Genomic DNA, 16,669 nt, shown 5'->3' with positions numbered 1-16,669 from the left:
TCTGGTTAAAAAAACCCAAAAAACAAAACCCTCTTAATTGCTCAACTTTCATTCTTAGGGGGCCACCATTATTAATTAATTGTTCAATTAGTCTTTCACATTTAAGACCTGAATTCTTAATACACTCAAAAGTACAGCATGTTACGGGTTTTTAGCAGAATACAGTGAAGTCTGTATTCAAAATTGTTTACCCAGCCTATAAGAGGGCAGCAACCCAAATTTTTTCTCTTCTGCAAGTGATTTGAAAGGGATTTGACCTGCTGCAACAAAGGTATTGCACATGGCACTGAACCACTTAGAGCATCCTACAGATTAATGGGAACAAACCACTGGCAGCTCTGCAGCATCTTTTAAGAAAATGGTACTCAAGTATAAATTCAGTTTTAACACCAGCCCAATCTACAAATGCTGCCCCTAAAGAGTATATTGTGTAAATGTTGTTATTGCAGTTGGTATTTTCATAGGGTTGTCATAAAACCCCTGTTTAGGGAATGGCTCCAGGCTACTGTGCCACTGGCAACAGATACAGGAGAGGAAATTCTGCCAACAGATTTGGTTTAAGCTGGAGTTTTTACTTCTCTTCTTAAAAACACAGCACATAAATGGCTAAATTCTTGCAGTTAAGGGGGGGGAATAACTCCTGGTAGGGTGGAACCTGGTACATGGGGGAGAAAAGGAGCTTTTTCCAATCAATCTGCTGATAACAGGCAGTCACAGGGAAAGAATTACAGCCTTCAGGGAAAGGGCAGGGAAGCTGCTCTCAGGGGTGATTAGCTGCTCTCAGGATGACTGGCAGCACCTCTTTCACAACGGTGCAAAAAGAGCAAGTTAAAAGCAAAAGTGAGTGCTGCGCTGTTCGGTGGAACAAAATGGAAGCTGTGCTTTTAAAAGGCAGAAAGTTATTCTGAAAGCTGGAATTTGGCGTGGAAATCGCTGTTAGTGCTCTTCAGTAATGTTTTTATTTGCAGGGAAAGTCTAGCACGGCAGAGGACTTCTCCTGAGAGGCTTCAGGTACTTTTACTGCACAGACTAAGATGGTTTGTTGCGGTTTTCTCAAACTTGATTTATTAACGTGACAGGAGCGCCCCTTTCATGGGGCTCAATTAGTTTCCCCAAGCCACACTCCTCAATCTAATCATTAAAAGCATTTCTAGATTTAATCAGGTGTTGTGCCCTGGCACACACCAAGTACTCTAGGATTGAAGACTCCTGGAATTTAAACACAATTGAGCAATAGTTCTATTTTTTACCTATTCCTTAGTCTTGGGTCAGTGCCTGCTGTAACAACCTTCTTTTTCAGTCTTTTCTAAGTGAAACAAATGAATATTTTTACCATACCTCTTTATGTTTGTGTTCTTTTCTCAGTGACTTTTCCAAAACTTTAGCTTCGTACTCTGCTCTTGGATGATCCTGTGAAACAAGTCACATTCAATAAAAAGCAAAATTACTTGTTTTCTGTATCAGCTACACATGGACTGTTTGCAGGTCGATTTCCTGATAATTTCTGAGTTTTCTAACTGAATCCCAATTTACTTGATGTCATTCATGTCAACTGACTGTACTTAAAAAAATGTTAAATCCTGTATCATTCACAGTTCTACAGCAGCAACTGCAGAACAATCTGGACACCCACGTGCAATGTTACAGAGATTAAATTTAATACATGAGATACACAGCAAAACCTGCAGACAGCACAGTTCATACCAAGTGACATGATGCTTGGATTTTAATTACCTACATTTTTGATAAAAATTGAATGTCATTAACTGTAATTTCAGTGATCCTCAGCTCGTGAGGGAAACAATTTTCTGCTGTAGGTTTGCAAAATACTTGGCTTTGGGATCCCAGAGAATTGTCAGTTGGGGCGTTCCCCTAATTCTGTCTTGGACAGCACCCACAGATTCTCCATGTGCATTGAAGGAGAAGGTGTAGGAAACAATTGGAAGTAAGAGACAGCCAAAAGATTCAGAAAGATTCACGGATTCACAATAATTATGCATTCATAAAAGAGTCAGAATTCAAAATTATGCGTTGGATGGGAAACAGAACGGAGCTGAAAAAAGTCTGAACAAGTGGAGAGCGGGAGGGTGTAAAGGCAAAGCAACCAGTGGGAGATCTAAAGAAAATCTGATGCTCAAAAAAGAAGAAATGGAGATCAAAAGATGGCATTCATCAGTAGACATGGAATAAAAAAGGTAGGAGCGATTTAAAAAAAAAAAAAAAAGTTTTCCAAACCTTGACTGCCTCCTTCAGGAAACCAGAAAAAACCCACGAAAAACAAGAAAAAAAAACACAAATAAACAAAAATTTGATTACTGAACAGTTGCAGATCATACTGGATTTATATTTTCAAAATTACATAAAACAGACACAGGTACAGCATGATGGCAAAAATCAGTCTACTCGTGTTTTGCATTTAGTAACATTACTGTCAGTATTGTGTGAACTTCAGGCACCCCTAAAAACACCCCAAGATGAGACACTTTGGGTTTTAACATTTCACTTGAAACCCTGATTCTTCAACATGATTCCAGCTTAAGTTTCCCCCAGATCAGAGGCAGGAGGAGCCTAAATTCGGTGCTGAACACATGACCAGATTATCCAGCACTGACTACCCAAAACACAGAATAAAATATACTGTATTAGCAGCTGCTCTGTGGGGCTGTGAACTCAGACATGAAGGGGATAGACATCGGAAAGATACACTTAATCCTCTCCACTTTCATGTGTGATAACAACAAGTTGCCAAAAATAAAAGAGCAGGATAGTGTCCAGGGAATAAATCCCTCTATTAAACCCCAGTAAACAGGTATGAACCAGCACAGCACACGGCACAGAGGCTGCTGGCACAGGGCCCCTAAATATATTAAGGAAGGAGATAAACATATTAAGGGGAGGGAGGGGATAATTCAAACAGAAAGACTTTGGGGGCGAGGGGAACGATGCCTGTGCCAGGCTCAGCGAGCTGGGCAGGGTTTTGTTTCACGTGAGCAGTATTTGTTGTGTATCTATTTAGAACATCTCGAGATATGACAGGGGAGGTCATAGTTCTTTTAATAACAACAGCAGGGCAAGGCTTGGGGCGGGGGGGGGGCTGGGACTGTGTTCTGCTCCAGGAAGGTGCCTCCTTTATTTTTTTGCAAAGTGACAGAATTAAAAGCAAAAAGGTGGGATGCAGCTTTTCAGCTTCTCCTTTCCTCCATTGATTTTGATGAGCTTTTTTCATACAAATTCAGCCCTTTTCCCCTTTATGTTCTTTAGCATATTTAGTACGACCTTGGCTGGGGATATTTTTTTTTTTTTAGTCAATGAAAAAAAAACCCCACCACCTCCACATTATGTCCCTCCCAATGCCCCAAAGCCCACAGGTCTGGCAGTGCTTTCTGAGGTATTTTCCAAGTCAGGGCTTGATCCTGCATCGTTAAAGTTAACAGGAATTTCTCAGTGCTTTATTTTACAGTGCTGTAACTTTATCAGCTCCAGTACATTCATTCCTGGTTTACAGCAGTGTGTGATGAATGAGGTCCTTAGCTGTTGGCACCCTGACATCAGCCCAGCAGTGAGCTCTGAGCTGTATATTCCATGCCTACACACTAGGTGTGACCCGACTACACGCTTCAAAAAAAAAAATAAAATCACATTTTGTGGCTATACAATTACGTTTCTACGGCAACAAGACGTACTAGTCATACCCTTGCTACAAAAAAAACCTCGGACAGCTCATGTTATAGAGATTTTCCTTTCTCCTAAATGATGGAAACATCCCAAGAACGGTTCCCCACGAGGCAAAGTCTGTCAGGTCAGGGTGAGGAGCTATTGGTAACACCACGGTGGAAGCGAAAGAGTCAGAACTGAAGGGACAAACCTCCTCCTCTTCAAACCCAGTCAGGTCCCACCTGTAGTTGAGACGCATCTGTTTTCTCTTCCAGTGTTCCATAAAGGTGGCAGCTGAAACAACAGTTTGACATGTAATACCACACAACTTCATTTTTGTTCTCTTGTATTCAACAGTCTGGGAAATACTGATGGGTCAGGAGTCAAATGTTTTATCTAGGTAAGCTAAAAAAAAAATAAATAAAGGGCATTTGTTGCACCCACAGCTTCGTGTAGAAAGGTGCCTGCGATTTCTAAGGGGTCTAAGAAAGTCAGGCACCCAAGCTTATTTAAATATTTGTACGTGTGATTAATGGTCTTCATCTGTGTATAATTTCATCCATAAGTGCAAACAAGCCTGTGTTTTATCTGTATAAAACGTGAGGGATTTAACTGAGCTTGAACTGATGGTAGGGTTATTCCCTCAAAGATGTCAAGATAAAGCATTTTTATGTCATGTAATTAACATCCATCTAAAGGTCTTAACAGTATGGTTGGCTCTGATCATCACACCCAAACCCGAACACTCATGGCTGGTGGTGGGCAGGCTGTGAGAGAGGAAGCCTTTGTGGGTTTTTATCACTAAAAACACTGCCTTTTTTTTTTTTTTTTTGATGGAGAAGACTTACAGAAAAAAAACCTCATTAAAGCAATTCTTGAGTCCCAATGAATGATCCCAGTCTATATCAGTCTATCTGCCCCTGAGACCGAGCAAGTTCTCAGAGGACATATTTAGATGCTGGGAATACACCAGAGTTGTATAACAAATAAGTGATTATGAAAGAGGCAAGTCTACCAAGAAATGGTGTTCCCAGGAGAGTTTCCTGCAGTGAGTATTAACAGATGTGCTCAGAAACACTCACATCCAGAGAAAAACAGAGGCAGGGAGAGGGTAAGAGAGTTGAATAGAGAGGAAAGGACACCCTCATGACTGGAGCCAGGCTGGGGCCGTGACACTCATTCGCCTTCCAAGCAAAACTCTCACATGGAAAAGTTACAACCGAGCCTCTTCACAAGCCACAGGCTTCCTGTTAATCAGGATGGCCGTGGCTGTGCCTTAAGAGGGTCTGTGTCATGGTCCTGGAATTGCCTCCCCTCTCCCAGCAGTTCTCACGCCGGGATCCGCAGCTCCCGCGTGCAGCCAGAAACACGGAAAACGAACGGGATGTTGTTCCCTCGTGCTACTAGAAACCCTTCTGGGGCACTGGCTTACAACAGGGCAAGATGAAAAGACTGTCTGAAACACAGCCAGCTCGTTTCAGAAGCCCTCGGTGAAGGTGCCAGGGAGTGATGCAGCACTGCTCTGCCAGGAGCACCTGCATTTTCATATTTCATCTGCGCTCGTTAAGCGTAAGTGGAGCTTAAAAATTCCCAAAGGCTGCTGTCCAGACGATCTTATCTGGATTCTCTGACATTTTTAATGCCATTTAATACCAAACAGCATTAGGCTAGAGTCCATGTTTAACGCTGAACTTCTGACCAGGGCTCATTTTGGTTCTATAGCCAGTTTAAGGCTTGTGGGAGCAGAGTTTGCCAGAGTGTTAGGACACCACCACAATACAAAGAAAGCCTGGCCTAATGTTTGCTCACCTTAATACCCCTAAACTTGGGCTAATTTTCTTGCTGTGCTAAAGGTGCCCTGTGTCCTGAGCAGGTTACTTGGGTCTCCTCTGCCTCAGCTCTTCAACTGTACATGAATTCAATAATACAAGTTCAGAACTACGTGGAAAAAGTTCTTATTTTCCCAACTGGAAAAGATCTCTCTGCAACAACATTTGTTTTACGTGGTATTGCATCACGATTAAATTTTAGGTTGATTCCAAAGAACTTGAGGAGCTCCACATCCCACTTCAAAACTCAGATTTTGTACAGAGCCCAGAAATTGGCTTCTGCCAGTCTTCTTTACTTTGCCCAAGACTGTAAAAAAATGGATGAAGAGACCCATGTTTGCTATGGAAAGGGAGGCAAACTGCTACTTTTTGGACAACAGGGCCAAAGATCCACGTGGGGTTCACAATAATGGTAAATAAGGGAGACAGAAGTTGATACTTGACTCTCTGCATGAGAGAATTGGACTGTTTAAAATCTGACACTGCATCTTGCTTTGGGGTACATCACATTTCTCCTTAAATGCTGCATGGCCAGATGATGATCTGAGAGACAGCAATCCCTCCTCTCTGCTGCAAAGCTGGCTGAGCTCAACCTCCCCCCACCACTTCCCAGCTTTCCCTCCAAACCTGCACCCCACTGTTCCCAAAATCCCTCTGTCCTTGTCCTTCTCCTTAAGGTACTTGATAATGAGCTCCTAGCATTGCATCATCTCAAACATTATCATCTCAAACAGAGACCTTGGCCAAAAAGACACTGCTTGAAATTGAATTATGCAGAATTTTACTTAAATCTGTTCAGGTGTACGGTAATGTAAAAGCAGCTCCCAGAACAAACAAAAACTCAGGGTATATTATTAAGGTGAAATATAATCCAAACCACGTTATGTTAATTCACAAGGTGTGCAGGAAGACAAACATCATCTTGTGCTGCTCTCAACTGATGCTGGGAGTATGTGGCCACCAAAACTCCTCTCCCCCAGTGCCCATGCCTGGGGATGGGGTCCCCATCCCTCCTCCAGCAGGGATGAGAAGAGCCCTCCATCACCATCCCTGAAGACCCTCTCACAGAGGTTTCATGAGAGGGTTAATACCTTTACCCAAGTTCCAGAGACAAGCCAGGAAAGGTTAAGTGATGTGCTCAAAGCACGAGGGCAGCCAGCAGCAGGAAAAATACCTCCAAAGCCACTGTTCCCACTTCAGGGTCTGCCTGCTGATAAACTTAATTGCATCTCGGAGCACGCTCGGGAATCAATGTTGCTTTGTCCTGAAGATGCTAAAGGCCATTACACTTCCCCCCCCAGAGCCCTCCCCTCAACCCCAGAGTACATTAATACATTTCTTCTGTAATGTTCTAAAGTGGAAGCTGGCTCCGCAAAGACCTTTTTTTTTCTTTTTTTTTTTGGCAAGCTGTGCAATCCCGTTAATGAAATTTTGACAGACCACGCAGCAGCTCTATGACAGATGCTTAACAATTTCATTTGATATTCAGCTTGAGCAACTTTTTGAATTTTAGCCTCCAGTCCAGAATATAAATTTGGGCGTGGCAGATTCATGGGAAAGGAAAGGAAAAAAAAAAAAAAAAAAGAAGGAAAAAAAAGAGACGATCTTTACATCATTAACTGCCTGAGTATAAATACACTGCTTTATCTCTTCTTTTCCTTCCTGTTGTAAGTAATTAAAAACTTAACATGAAGGCATAGATCTTCTCACCCCAGAGAGCCATGAAGACTGAGAAGAAGACAGTTGCAGGGTTATCAAACAGATGACTCGCACGGGCAGTCGCACAAGCAGAGCTCATCTTCCAGTAGCTGCACGTTCTGTCACACAGGGGGCACATGGTGATGTTGTTCCTCTGGTCACACATTTCCATACTGCAACAAAGCAACGAGATGTGGGAAAAGCATGGTCAGTGTGGCTCCCTCTTCACGCTCTGATGGTCTTTTCTCCTCTGGTGGTCTGTAGGACCATCAGATACCACTCAGAGAACTCAGAGCAGTCCTGTCTGTAACCTCCACCATAGCAGGGGCTGAAATCCTCATGGCTGCTGAGCCCTTTTTACTATAGGATCTTACAGAATAAAATAAAACTGAAGTATTCTTGTTCTGAAATTCTAACTACAGTGATAGATAAGGTACAAGTATCAAGAGACTGGAGTTCAACCAATTTATCTTCTCTGTGCTCCATCTGTGTAATAGCAACAGTGACCCTCCCTTTGACTTTCTTTAACTGTTGGAAGCAGTACAAAGCAGTCTTAATGAATTAAAAAAAAAAATCTATTTTTCTGTATCCATTATCTGCTTTGTTATTCAGGGCTCATGGTTGTTGTACAAACCATGTAATTTGCATCTCCAGCTTGATGATGCATGAAGGGCAAATAATGCAAAATCAGAGGGCTTTAAAAACATCATAATGCAAAACTTACTAAAGGATTAAAAATAGGAGGACATCAAGACTTTGTTAATCTGATCACAGTTGCTTATTTGAGCGATGTACATGCTCGATGCATCTCTAAGTCACACAATGTCCTCCCTCAGCATTTTGTGCTGGGAAGCACCAAACCCCATCATTAGCAGTATTTTGTTGGTTTGTTTTAACATAATGATCTCAGCTAGGAAAAAAAACCCAACTACCTGAGCAACTGGCCAAGAATTATTTGTAGCACATCAATGCAAACTCCACATGTAAAATTAACAATAAACGCTAACGAGATTAAAATGGGCTCTTTTGTGCCCTTGGTAGGGGGCATTTCTAAACATTTCTAAAGGAAGATAACTCTGAGTTTCCAGTGCCCTCCAGCAACAGAATCTATTTATTTATTTGTTTTACCTGGGTATGTTCTCATCCACAGTGGCACAGCCATAGAGGAAAACGATAATCCCGACAATGGAAGCTGGAATGAGCATTTGTGTATAAACTCCCAGCCAGGCAAAATATAGCCCAATCTTCTCTCCAAAGTATTTTCTGAAATAAATTTTTAAAAAAAGAAATGAGAGAGAGAGAGAGAGAGAGAGAGAGAGAAAAATGTTTCCTATTTCTTAAAATAAAACGTGGCTAAAATTATGAATCACAGATGGATTAAGCATGGAGAAAGTAAGATCTGATGACCTGTGGGAATTTTTTTCTTCTCAGAGGACTCTCTTTCTCATGATGCTTGGAGTTCATCCAGAGATACAGGCACCATGAAAACAAGCCAGCCCAACTAGTCATTTTTTCCCCCCCCACGTTTCTGCTCTGCAAAATTGGTATCTTTAGATCTTCTGTGAGTGAATCCTCTTAAAAAAAGCACCTCGTTTTCTTCAGAGAGTCTCATCATGAGCAAACAGAATCGACTCAAAATTAAAAAGCTTTCACTCTAGGCGGGATGCACCAGCACGTTCTAAACTCACACAAAAACTCCTTTTCTCCCAGTTTCCCATTCTCCAGAATCCCCTGGGGTGGCACTGAGGGCACGGACACCCCGCCTGCACACCCCCATCAGCACCTCTCTGCACAGCTTCACCTCTGCCCCGTGGAAACACGATGTTTAAGGGCTCAACTCTCACCTCACCAGGTCGATTGGCTGGTATTTATAAAACACTCCGTAGCTCGCCCACTCCTCACACAGGAGCTGCAAAACAGAAAGGAGAGGTGAGAGCTGAAGGAGCAGCGTGTTCTCCTTTGGCCCCAGCAAACTGCAGAGCTCACACTGGGTTGGGGGGGGGAGATTTCTGGTCTCACCCCGTTGTGGTTTCAACCCACAACATGCCAATGCACTCGGTCTGCATTAAGCATTAAAAAATAAATGTGCTGATTTGGCATGCTCTAACACAGTGATGAATTCTAGTACATTAAAAGGCTCTTCAGCAACTGGACTGATGGATAACCACAGCAGAGACAGGGAGAGCAGTCCTGGGTTTATGCTCCGTAGCAGAGTGGATGTGAAAGATGAATATGCTTTGAGCTTTTAGAAGACAGAAAAAAAAAAATTAGGATAAACTGGTTTGTTTTTGCTATACAAACTATATAATTCAGCATCCATCAAGAGGTGCTGGGCAGAGGTGCCTCGAAGGCTGCATTTAGGATGTTTTTCAGCTTTAAGCCACAAGAAACCCAACGATTTCCACTCTTCCTTTTGGTTAGGATATGGCCCAAGGAGAACAATGATCCCCATTACTGATTTAAAAAAATCGAATCCCTCGCAAAAATAGGTTCCTTTGAGACCTTCAACTTATCCTTTATTTTGTAAAATATGTAAATAGTTCTTCTCAGACCTGATTATTTTATTTATTCTGTTCAGCTAACGGAGTGAACAAGAAACCCAAAAAATACTGAAGATGATGAACTGGGCTCTCTGGCCACCCAGCACCTCCTCTGTGGGGGAAGAACAGCTTTATATCTGCTTGTGAGGTCAGATCTCCCTTTACTGCTTCTCTCCCTGCTTCATCCCAGTGACATAAACTTGGTAAATGCTCCTGGAGCAAGGACTGATATTTCAAGGAGACCCTTGGACAGTCACTTGTGTTTTTATTAATTCAACAACACAATCGCTTCCCCCCTTCCCCCCCAAACGTAAGAGCATAAACTGATTACTGCTGAGGTATTTATTTTCATTGAATGTGGGGTAATGAAACAAAAAGAAGATGTCAGAGCTTGGTTACACAACCCCCCATGGGTGGGGTGAGGGCTGCACACCCAGTGCAGCTTTGCAAGAAGCTCAAAGGGGAACTGAGACCTAAACCAGGATCATCAGAGGGAGGGCAACATGGTGAATTTTGTTCACAGCAAACAGCCCAAACAGGATGTTATTCCCTAAATATACAGGCTATTTTATCATGAGAACCTTGACAGATATCAAACTCCTCCATCTCCCCAGGGAAATGAAGGGCAGACCAGAGCCTGACCGCTGCCCGTGCCCGTTCCTCCCGCTCACACTTTTATCACGGAGAAGTCACGCAGCCAGAAACTGTTTCTAGAGCAGTTTTGGAATTCTCCTGCCAAACAAACCACTAACACAGACCTTCCAAGCTCAGCTGCTGTACTTCTCAGGCAAATGGTTCGAGTCATTGAAAGAAAATAAAAAAAAAAAAAAGCAACGCCTTAACTTTTACAGAAACGTGACGTCAAAAATGTTAAGTGGACTGTGGGTTTTCCCCTCAGCAACACAAAATCATTAATCTTTATTAATTTCCTTACAACAGTAAAGGCAGAAACTGAATCCTAACAGCAGGCCTTTATTAAACAGCAAAATTCTTGTATATTTTGTTTTTATTCTGCTTTAGGTTTCTTTTGACCACATTTTCCATAAGTTTAAGGCCCGTTGCCTATGTCTGGGAAGCAATGATTTGGGGCACCTTGACATCCATGTGCACTCTGTTTTAATTTCTTTTTTACAACTAAGTCTGTGCTGTAAATTGGATTCCTTTTCTGTGATCTAAGCTTGTCAGGCATATCAGGAAAATACTCAGCTAAAGGGATTTTGCATCAGTGCCATGTTTTAGTTTTGTGCAACTCGAAACCAAATTTGTGTCTAAAGTACAAATGAATTATCTCATTTATCCTGACATTTATCAGCCTGATATTCAAAGCACAGCTTCAAAGACGTGATTAGAGGAGATCAGTGCACTAGACCTAAATATTTACTTCATTTCTATGCCTCAAATCTTTAATTTTCTTGTTAAAAAAAGGCACAGACCTAGCTTAGCACTGGATTAGATTAAAGAAAGCTTCGAGAAACCAGAAGAAACACGCCAAAAGACACCAAAAGATTATTTGAGGGAACTTAAAGTCAAAAGCCAAGGTAAACATTTCCAAACACAAAATGAACTTGTGAAATGAGTGAATTTGTGAGGTTTGAAATGCTAGCAGTGAAGAAGATAATCCAGACACTTCCATAAAATATGGATTTTAATCCTATTTTTGGTTGGGTGTTGTGTTGCTTAAAGATGAAATGACAGGTATGTGGTATTTTTAACACAAATCAATAGAGGGAGGGGGACAACATCCACTGTCCTTTGATGAGCCATTTGCACCTTAAAGGCCCAGCAGACTGTTAATTTTGGGTACCTATTTTTATATGTCCAACCTGAAAGCCTTTGGATCTCCTTTTCCTACGAGAAATGCATGTCCAGAGCATTTCTTTGGAGATGAAACCACGAAACAAGCCCGAAAGACAAAGTTTCAGGTCTAAAAGCCACCACATGACACCCAAATTTAGCAGCTCCTCCTGAGAGAACTGGTTGTAACCTCTCTACTTCAGGTTTTGTCTGACACACAGAGACAAAAGCCAGACTTCTTTAGGGAAGTGTGATGAGGAGGGTGGAGTAACTACACTTTGAATTTAAGAAATCAACATTTCCACAAAGGGCAAAAATTTGTTTTGTTTTGTTTTGTTTTTTTCCTTATGAAAAGTATTTCCTTAGAATAATTCCCACTTGTTTTACCGCAATAAACTGATGTCTTTCACTACACAGACAATAAAACCACAATTTAAACCACGGACTGAAAGGAAACGTTGTGCATCCACAGGGCAGTTTCTGCCTGAAGAGCACACATTAAAGCTTTGCTGGGGACCTCCTATTCCTGATAAATATTCCATATTTATCTTTCCCAGTCACTTTCACGCTTGTGTTTTCAGGTGCTTCCCCCCCCCCCCAGTTCTGATCCTCACACTGCAGATCAGCAGCAAATTAATTCAGCAGAGTTTGCCATGGAACAAAGCAGGATCTGTATCTGATACAGATACCAGAATATGACTGAGCATATTCTCATCAGAGCTGGCCTGAAATCATCTGAACTTTAGGAGGAGTCACATAGAAATGTTGTCAATATTCTTACTAACGTGGCATGAAACCTATGAGCTGGGTATTTTATACATATTCCTTATTTAGACATACCATATATGCTGCTTATTTATACATGTTATACTGCATTCCACATTTTAGGCAAATTTAAAAGCTGGGAAGTACTTCTGTACTTCTACTGCTTGGCATTTAGTGCCTTTTTGCAGTATTTTCTGTGGAATCTTGGCAAACATCCAGATTGCAACAGGTGACTCTTCAGGCTGGGACTCTTGTGAATGTGTTAAACCCCCTCTGTATCAACTTACTTTTCTGTCATTGGGTTCCACGTTTTCACCTTCATAGTCACCCTTTAAAAAAAGAGAAAATCTGCGTCATTCAGTGAGCTGTGCCCAGGACTGCTCTGTATTTGCATTCCCCTGTATCCCACTCACTTAATGCATCAAAACCAGAAAAAGCAAGCTGTAAAATAATGCTGTATTTTAGGAGTCCATTTGTCATGGCACACTTCGTCCTCTGTCATCAGGCACATTAAGAAAGAGTAATTGTGTCTGTCACTGGGGGAAAAGGAATGAATAAGTGATAAAGGTGGCCTAAAAATGTCAGGGGAAAGGATGTGGTATTGCCATGGTATTTGGGGTTCAGCTCAGTCCACTTGAAAGAGAAGAAACCAGCTGAGAGAGCTGATCCCTATCCAGATCCAAACACTCAGGGCTGATTAGATTTGAGGTTTTAATTTGGAGCTATTTTTAAATAAGATGAAGGAGTAAACTAAGACAATAAATAACTTACATACAAGACTATCAGTAGCTGTCTAAAGACGTGAGGCAAGAACATGCAGAGAAGTTTATTCAGCCTTTCTTGATTTCTACACGATACGGCCGCAGTTTGAGGGTCCTGACATTCATGATAAACATCAGGCAGATAAAGAGGCTGTTCTGTTCCTGGTTACTCCAAGACAAAATTCTCCCAGTCCCATGTGAAACCAGTGTGAGTGTGGAGAGCAGAAAACCGGGGAGACACATTTCATCCTCACATCCCAGGCCGGAAAACCGGCACCAGGCTCGACAGCCCTCGGATGCTCACACAGAGAGTGACTGCCACGTCCCCTTGACATCTGTTGAGCTTTTCTGAGTGTGTGTTTGTCAGTTCTAGCTGCACCTCGAACTTCTAAGTAAAAATGCCATCAGCATCCAGCTGTGTGCCCCTCTGGCGGGACGGGGACTCGCAGCCTGGGTATGAGTGTCACCAAAATTCCTCAGCCCTCAATAACCCTCTTCAGGAGCACCACAGTTGAACACACTCTTGACATCTTAGTGAACTGCCCAAAAGCAGGTTTCATCAGTTAGAAGGTCTGCAGTCACACCCAGTCCCAGGAAATATGTTACTTCAGAAAATGCTTATGGTTTTTGCTCCAGTGGCAACTGATGGCACAGACACACAGCTACTGACACCTCCATGCAGCCAGGGGGGATTCAGGGAGGCAACGAGGGAACCAGCCCTTGGTGCCCCAAGAATAAATATGTTTCCCAGCACTGATGCCAGGGATCTCCTCAGCAGAAGGGCAGAAAATAACAGAAGCATTTAATTTGCTAAACTCCCCAAAACAACTCTTCTAATGTTACGTTCCAGTGTCACTTATGATCACCAAATGCAGGACAGAGGTGGGGGAATCCATTAAAACTGAGCAGAACAATGGAAACAACCTGCAGGAATTCCTGCAGTCGTGGTACAAGCGAGCAGGAAGTCAGGAACCAAAACACTTTAGTCTGGGATAATGCCATTAACACGTAACACACAAAGGGTTTTTTGGTGACAGGCAGCAGACATGTAAAATGTATTACAAGATCACTTACATCATGCAGAGGATATGCAGCACTGTAAACTCCATTGGCAAGCAGACTGGTGATCCCTTGAAAAATAAAGACATAATAGTTATTTATAATTTCAAGGCTAGACAGTCTCACTTTATCATCCTTCCTGGAGATTTCCCTCAAAATAACAGTCATTTGATCGGATAATGATTTTTCTGTCATCTCATTCCTTTCCATGTAGTTTCATTTTTAATCATATAGGTTATTATACACGACTCATTTTATGAAATGGAAAACTGCAGAGAGCAAGAGGAAGTCATATATATTTGAGAATCAAGAAGTAGAAGCCAATGACTTGAAATTAGTCATTAAAATAAATTACATTTTCTGAAAAGTCAGTTTGATTTAAGGGCAAGCCTGAAGATTTGAAAGTGTAGCAGAAGGCTGGATCACAAGGAGGATATGGCTGGAATTGATGGCACATGGAAACACACATCCACACACATCACCCACACAGAGTTTTGAATTGAGATTTCAGATTGATCAGAGAAATTGTAGGGAAAGCCTTTGCGAAGACCTTGGCGTAATACTTACCATATTTACCACATTTTCGTCTTTTATTTAAAAGGGTAGTTTCCTTCTTTCTTCCCTCTCCTTTCCCTGTTTACACATCCGTTTATTAGTGAACATGCATGAGGCTGAAAGCAATTAATGCTTCATCTATAAATTTACGTGGCACAAGGGGCTGTGAGGCATCCTGCCTTCCCAGGGCTGGGATCCCCCTCATCCATAAGAGGATGGGTGGGGCAGGAGGAATTAAACGTGTAAGTCTGGAGGAGCACAACACTGCAGCTCCCTGCACCATTCCCAAAGGTTGGGAACCTGGACTTTGAAGGGTTGAAGCTCATTACTTCTCTAATTCTCTGCTGACATTAACACAGGAACTTCCGATCATGGTGCATTAACCACGTCTGGAGGTGTCGTGTCATCCGTTTGGGGAGTCAGTGAACCAGTTCTGGGTGCTGAATCAGGGCTAAGGCAAGCACTTGCCTTTGTGCAAGGCAAGGGTGATTAATGCCAACTGGGGGAAAAAAAAAAAATCTGGCCACTGGCACTGGGGAGAATTCAAAAGGATTTTAAAAAAAAAGAGAAGAAAAATGATGTGCTACAGTGTGCTCCGTGTCACCCATCAGTTCATTGCTAAGAAAAGAGTGTGGGACTGGACATGAAAGAACAGCAACTATGAACCAGGAACCACTATGAGCCACTATGAACTATGAACACTGTAGGTTCACAGAGTCATTTCTGATTGCTCTTGAAAGGGGAATTTTTCAAGTTCATTAACATTTTCGAGATACTAATCACCTGCTGGAGGAACAGCTCCAGGAGTGCTCAGTATCTTGCAGTATCATTAATTTTCAAAGCCCTATTTAAGATTATACAGCTCTATGAATTGTCTGCAAATGTTCTGGCAGAAACAACTGGTGAGCAGATAAATTATTTTTCTAGGGCCGTGTGACTGAAAAAGGAGCTACATAATCCCCCCCTCTACATTTAACAATGAAGACAGAGTCACATTTTCACAAATTTTCAAAATAAGTAACAAAGACCGCAGTGTTCCCTGGGCAGCTGCCTTTTTTCCTGCTGGGCAGCAATGTTGCAGCATTATCTGTGTTTGCTCAAATCTGTTTGCTGGGTTGTAACCCAGCATTCCAGCACTGGAACACAAAGGATGTGGCTGAGTTATGCTGAGTGCCCATGGCTGGGCTGGCCTGGCCTAAGGATGTTTTTATTAGGTATATTGTGTGGCCTTGCCAGTCTTAGGCAGAAGAACGATCCAGGAATCCTAACACTCTACCATCCTTCAGCCTCTGCCTTATTCAACTAATCTTTAATGTGTTTCCCATTTCTGGACCAAAAAAAAAAAAAAAAAAAAAAGGAAAAAAAAAATCAAGTGAGAAACCATCTCCAAGGCAAGAATTCAAACTGAGCTGTGTGACCTTCCCCTTTCAAGAGTGCAACGACGTAATTTCCAGTGAAAATGATCCAGCACCAGACTTGAAAAGGGTCCTGAAAGTCACAGATTAATTTGGATTTCCCAGGCTACAGAGAACAGCACTTCTGTTAATACTGGCTGAACACCAAAATTCAGTGTATATAAGGAGTCAACAATTGTACATTGTATGTTGTTACTTCAACACAAAAGCCAAAGCATGGAAATGATTTCTGGCATGGTTATTCTTCTATTATTTGCTGTCTTTCTAAGCAGCTGATGGGTCAATATTGAACAGAACTACCTGTAATTCAAGTTCTCATTGTTTTATTTAACTGCTTGTAAGCAAATAAACGCTATAACAGATTTCAACAGTTATCAAACATTTTCTCCCATGTTCATGCACTTTGCTCACAGAAATTTGTTTGGGAATTCACCCTTCTAGCTTATTTATTTTGATTTACCATTAACTATTTGTTAACTTTGGTCCCATGGTCAAGTACGTGCCTAAATATGTATAAAATAAAGTTTATAACAGCTGAACAGGATAAGCTGCCAACAAATCTTTAAGGTGACCTGATTTGCAATTCATGTTTTACCTGC

General features: G+C 41.9%; 1 protein-coding gene across 7 annotated transcripts in view; it reads right to left on the bottom strand.

Annotated features, from left to right (window-relative positions):
- Nucleotides 1-16,669, bottom strand: part of ANO1 (anoctamin 1) — a 79,832-nt gene that overhangs the window by 17,390 nt on the left and 45,773 nt on the right. For 2 of the 7 annotated variants that reach the window (XM_064657215.1, XM_064657216.1), the window contains exons 8-16: nucleotides 14,668-14,733; nucleotides 14,116-14,171; nucleotides 12,568-12,609; nucleotides 9,026-9,090; nucleotides 8,310-8,444; nucleotides 7,194-7,354; nucleotides 3,866-3,948; nucleotides 2,236-2,247; nucleotides 1,339-1,410 (exon numbers count right to left, since the gene is read on the bottom strand). In XM_064657215.1, the coding sequence (XP_064513285.1) occupies nucleotides 1,339-1,410; nucleotides 2,236-2,247; nucleotides 3,866-3,948; nucleotides 7,194-7,354; nucleotides 8,310-8,444; nucleotides 9,026-9,090; nucleotides 12,568-12,609; nucleotides 14,116-14,171; nucleotides 14,668-14,733 (692 nt within the window). The remainder of the gene's footprint in view (nucleotides 1-1,338; nucleotides 1,411-2,235; nucleotides 2,248-3,865; nucleotides 3,949-7,193; nucleotides 7,355-8,309; nucleotides 8,445-9,025; nucleotides 9,091-12,567; nucleotides 12,610-14,115; nucleotides 14,172-14,667; nucleotides 14,734-16,669) is intronic. The other 5 variants (XM_064657218.1, XM_064657220.1, XM_064657219.1 and 2 more) reach the window with 3 other exon arrangements.

This window comes from Pseudopipra pipra, chromosome 6 (genome assembly GCF_036250125.1).
Source record: "Pseudopipra pipra isolate bDixPip1 chromosome 6, bDixPip1.hap1, whole genome shotgun sequence".
NCBI classification, from domain to species: Eukaryota; Metazoa; Chordata; class Aves; order Passeriformes; family Pipridae; genus Pseudopipra; species Pseudopipra pipra.
Note: the sequence above shows the minus strand (reverse complement) of the source record. Positions and strands in the feature narration are given on the sequence as shown.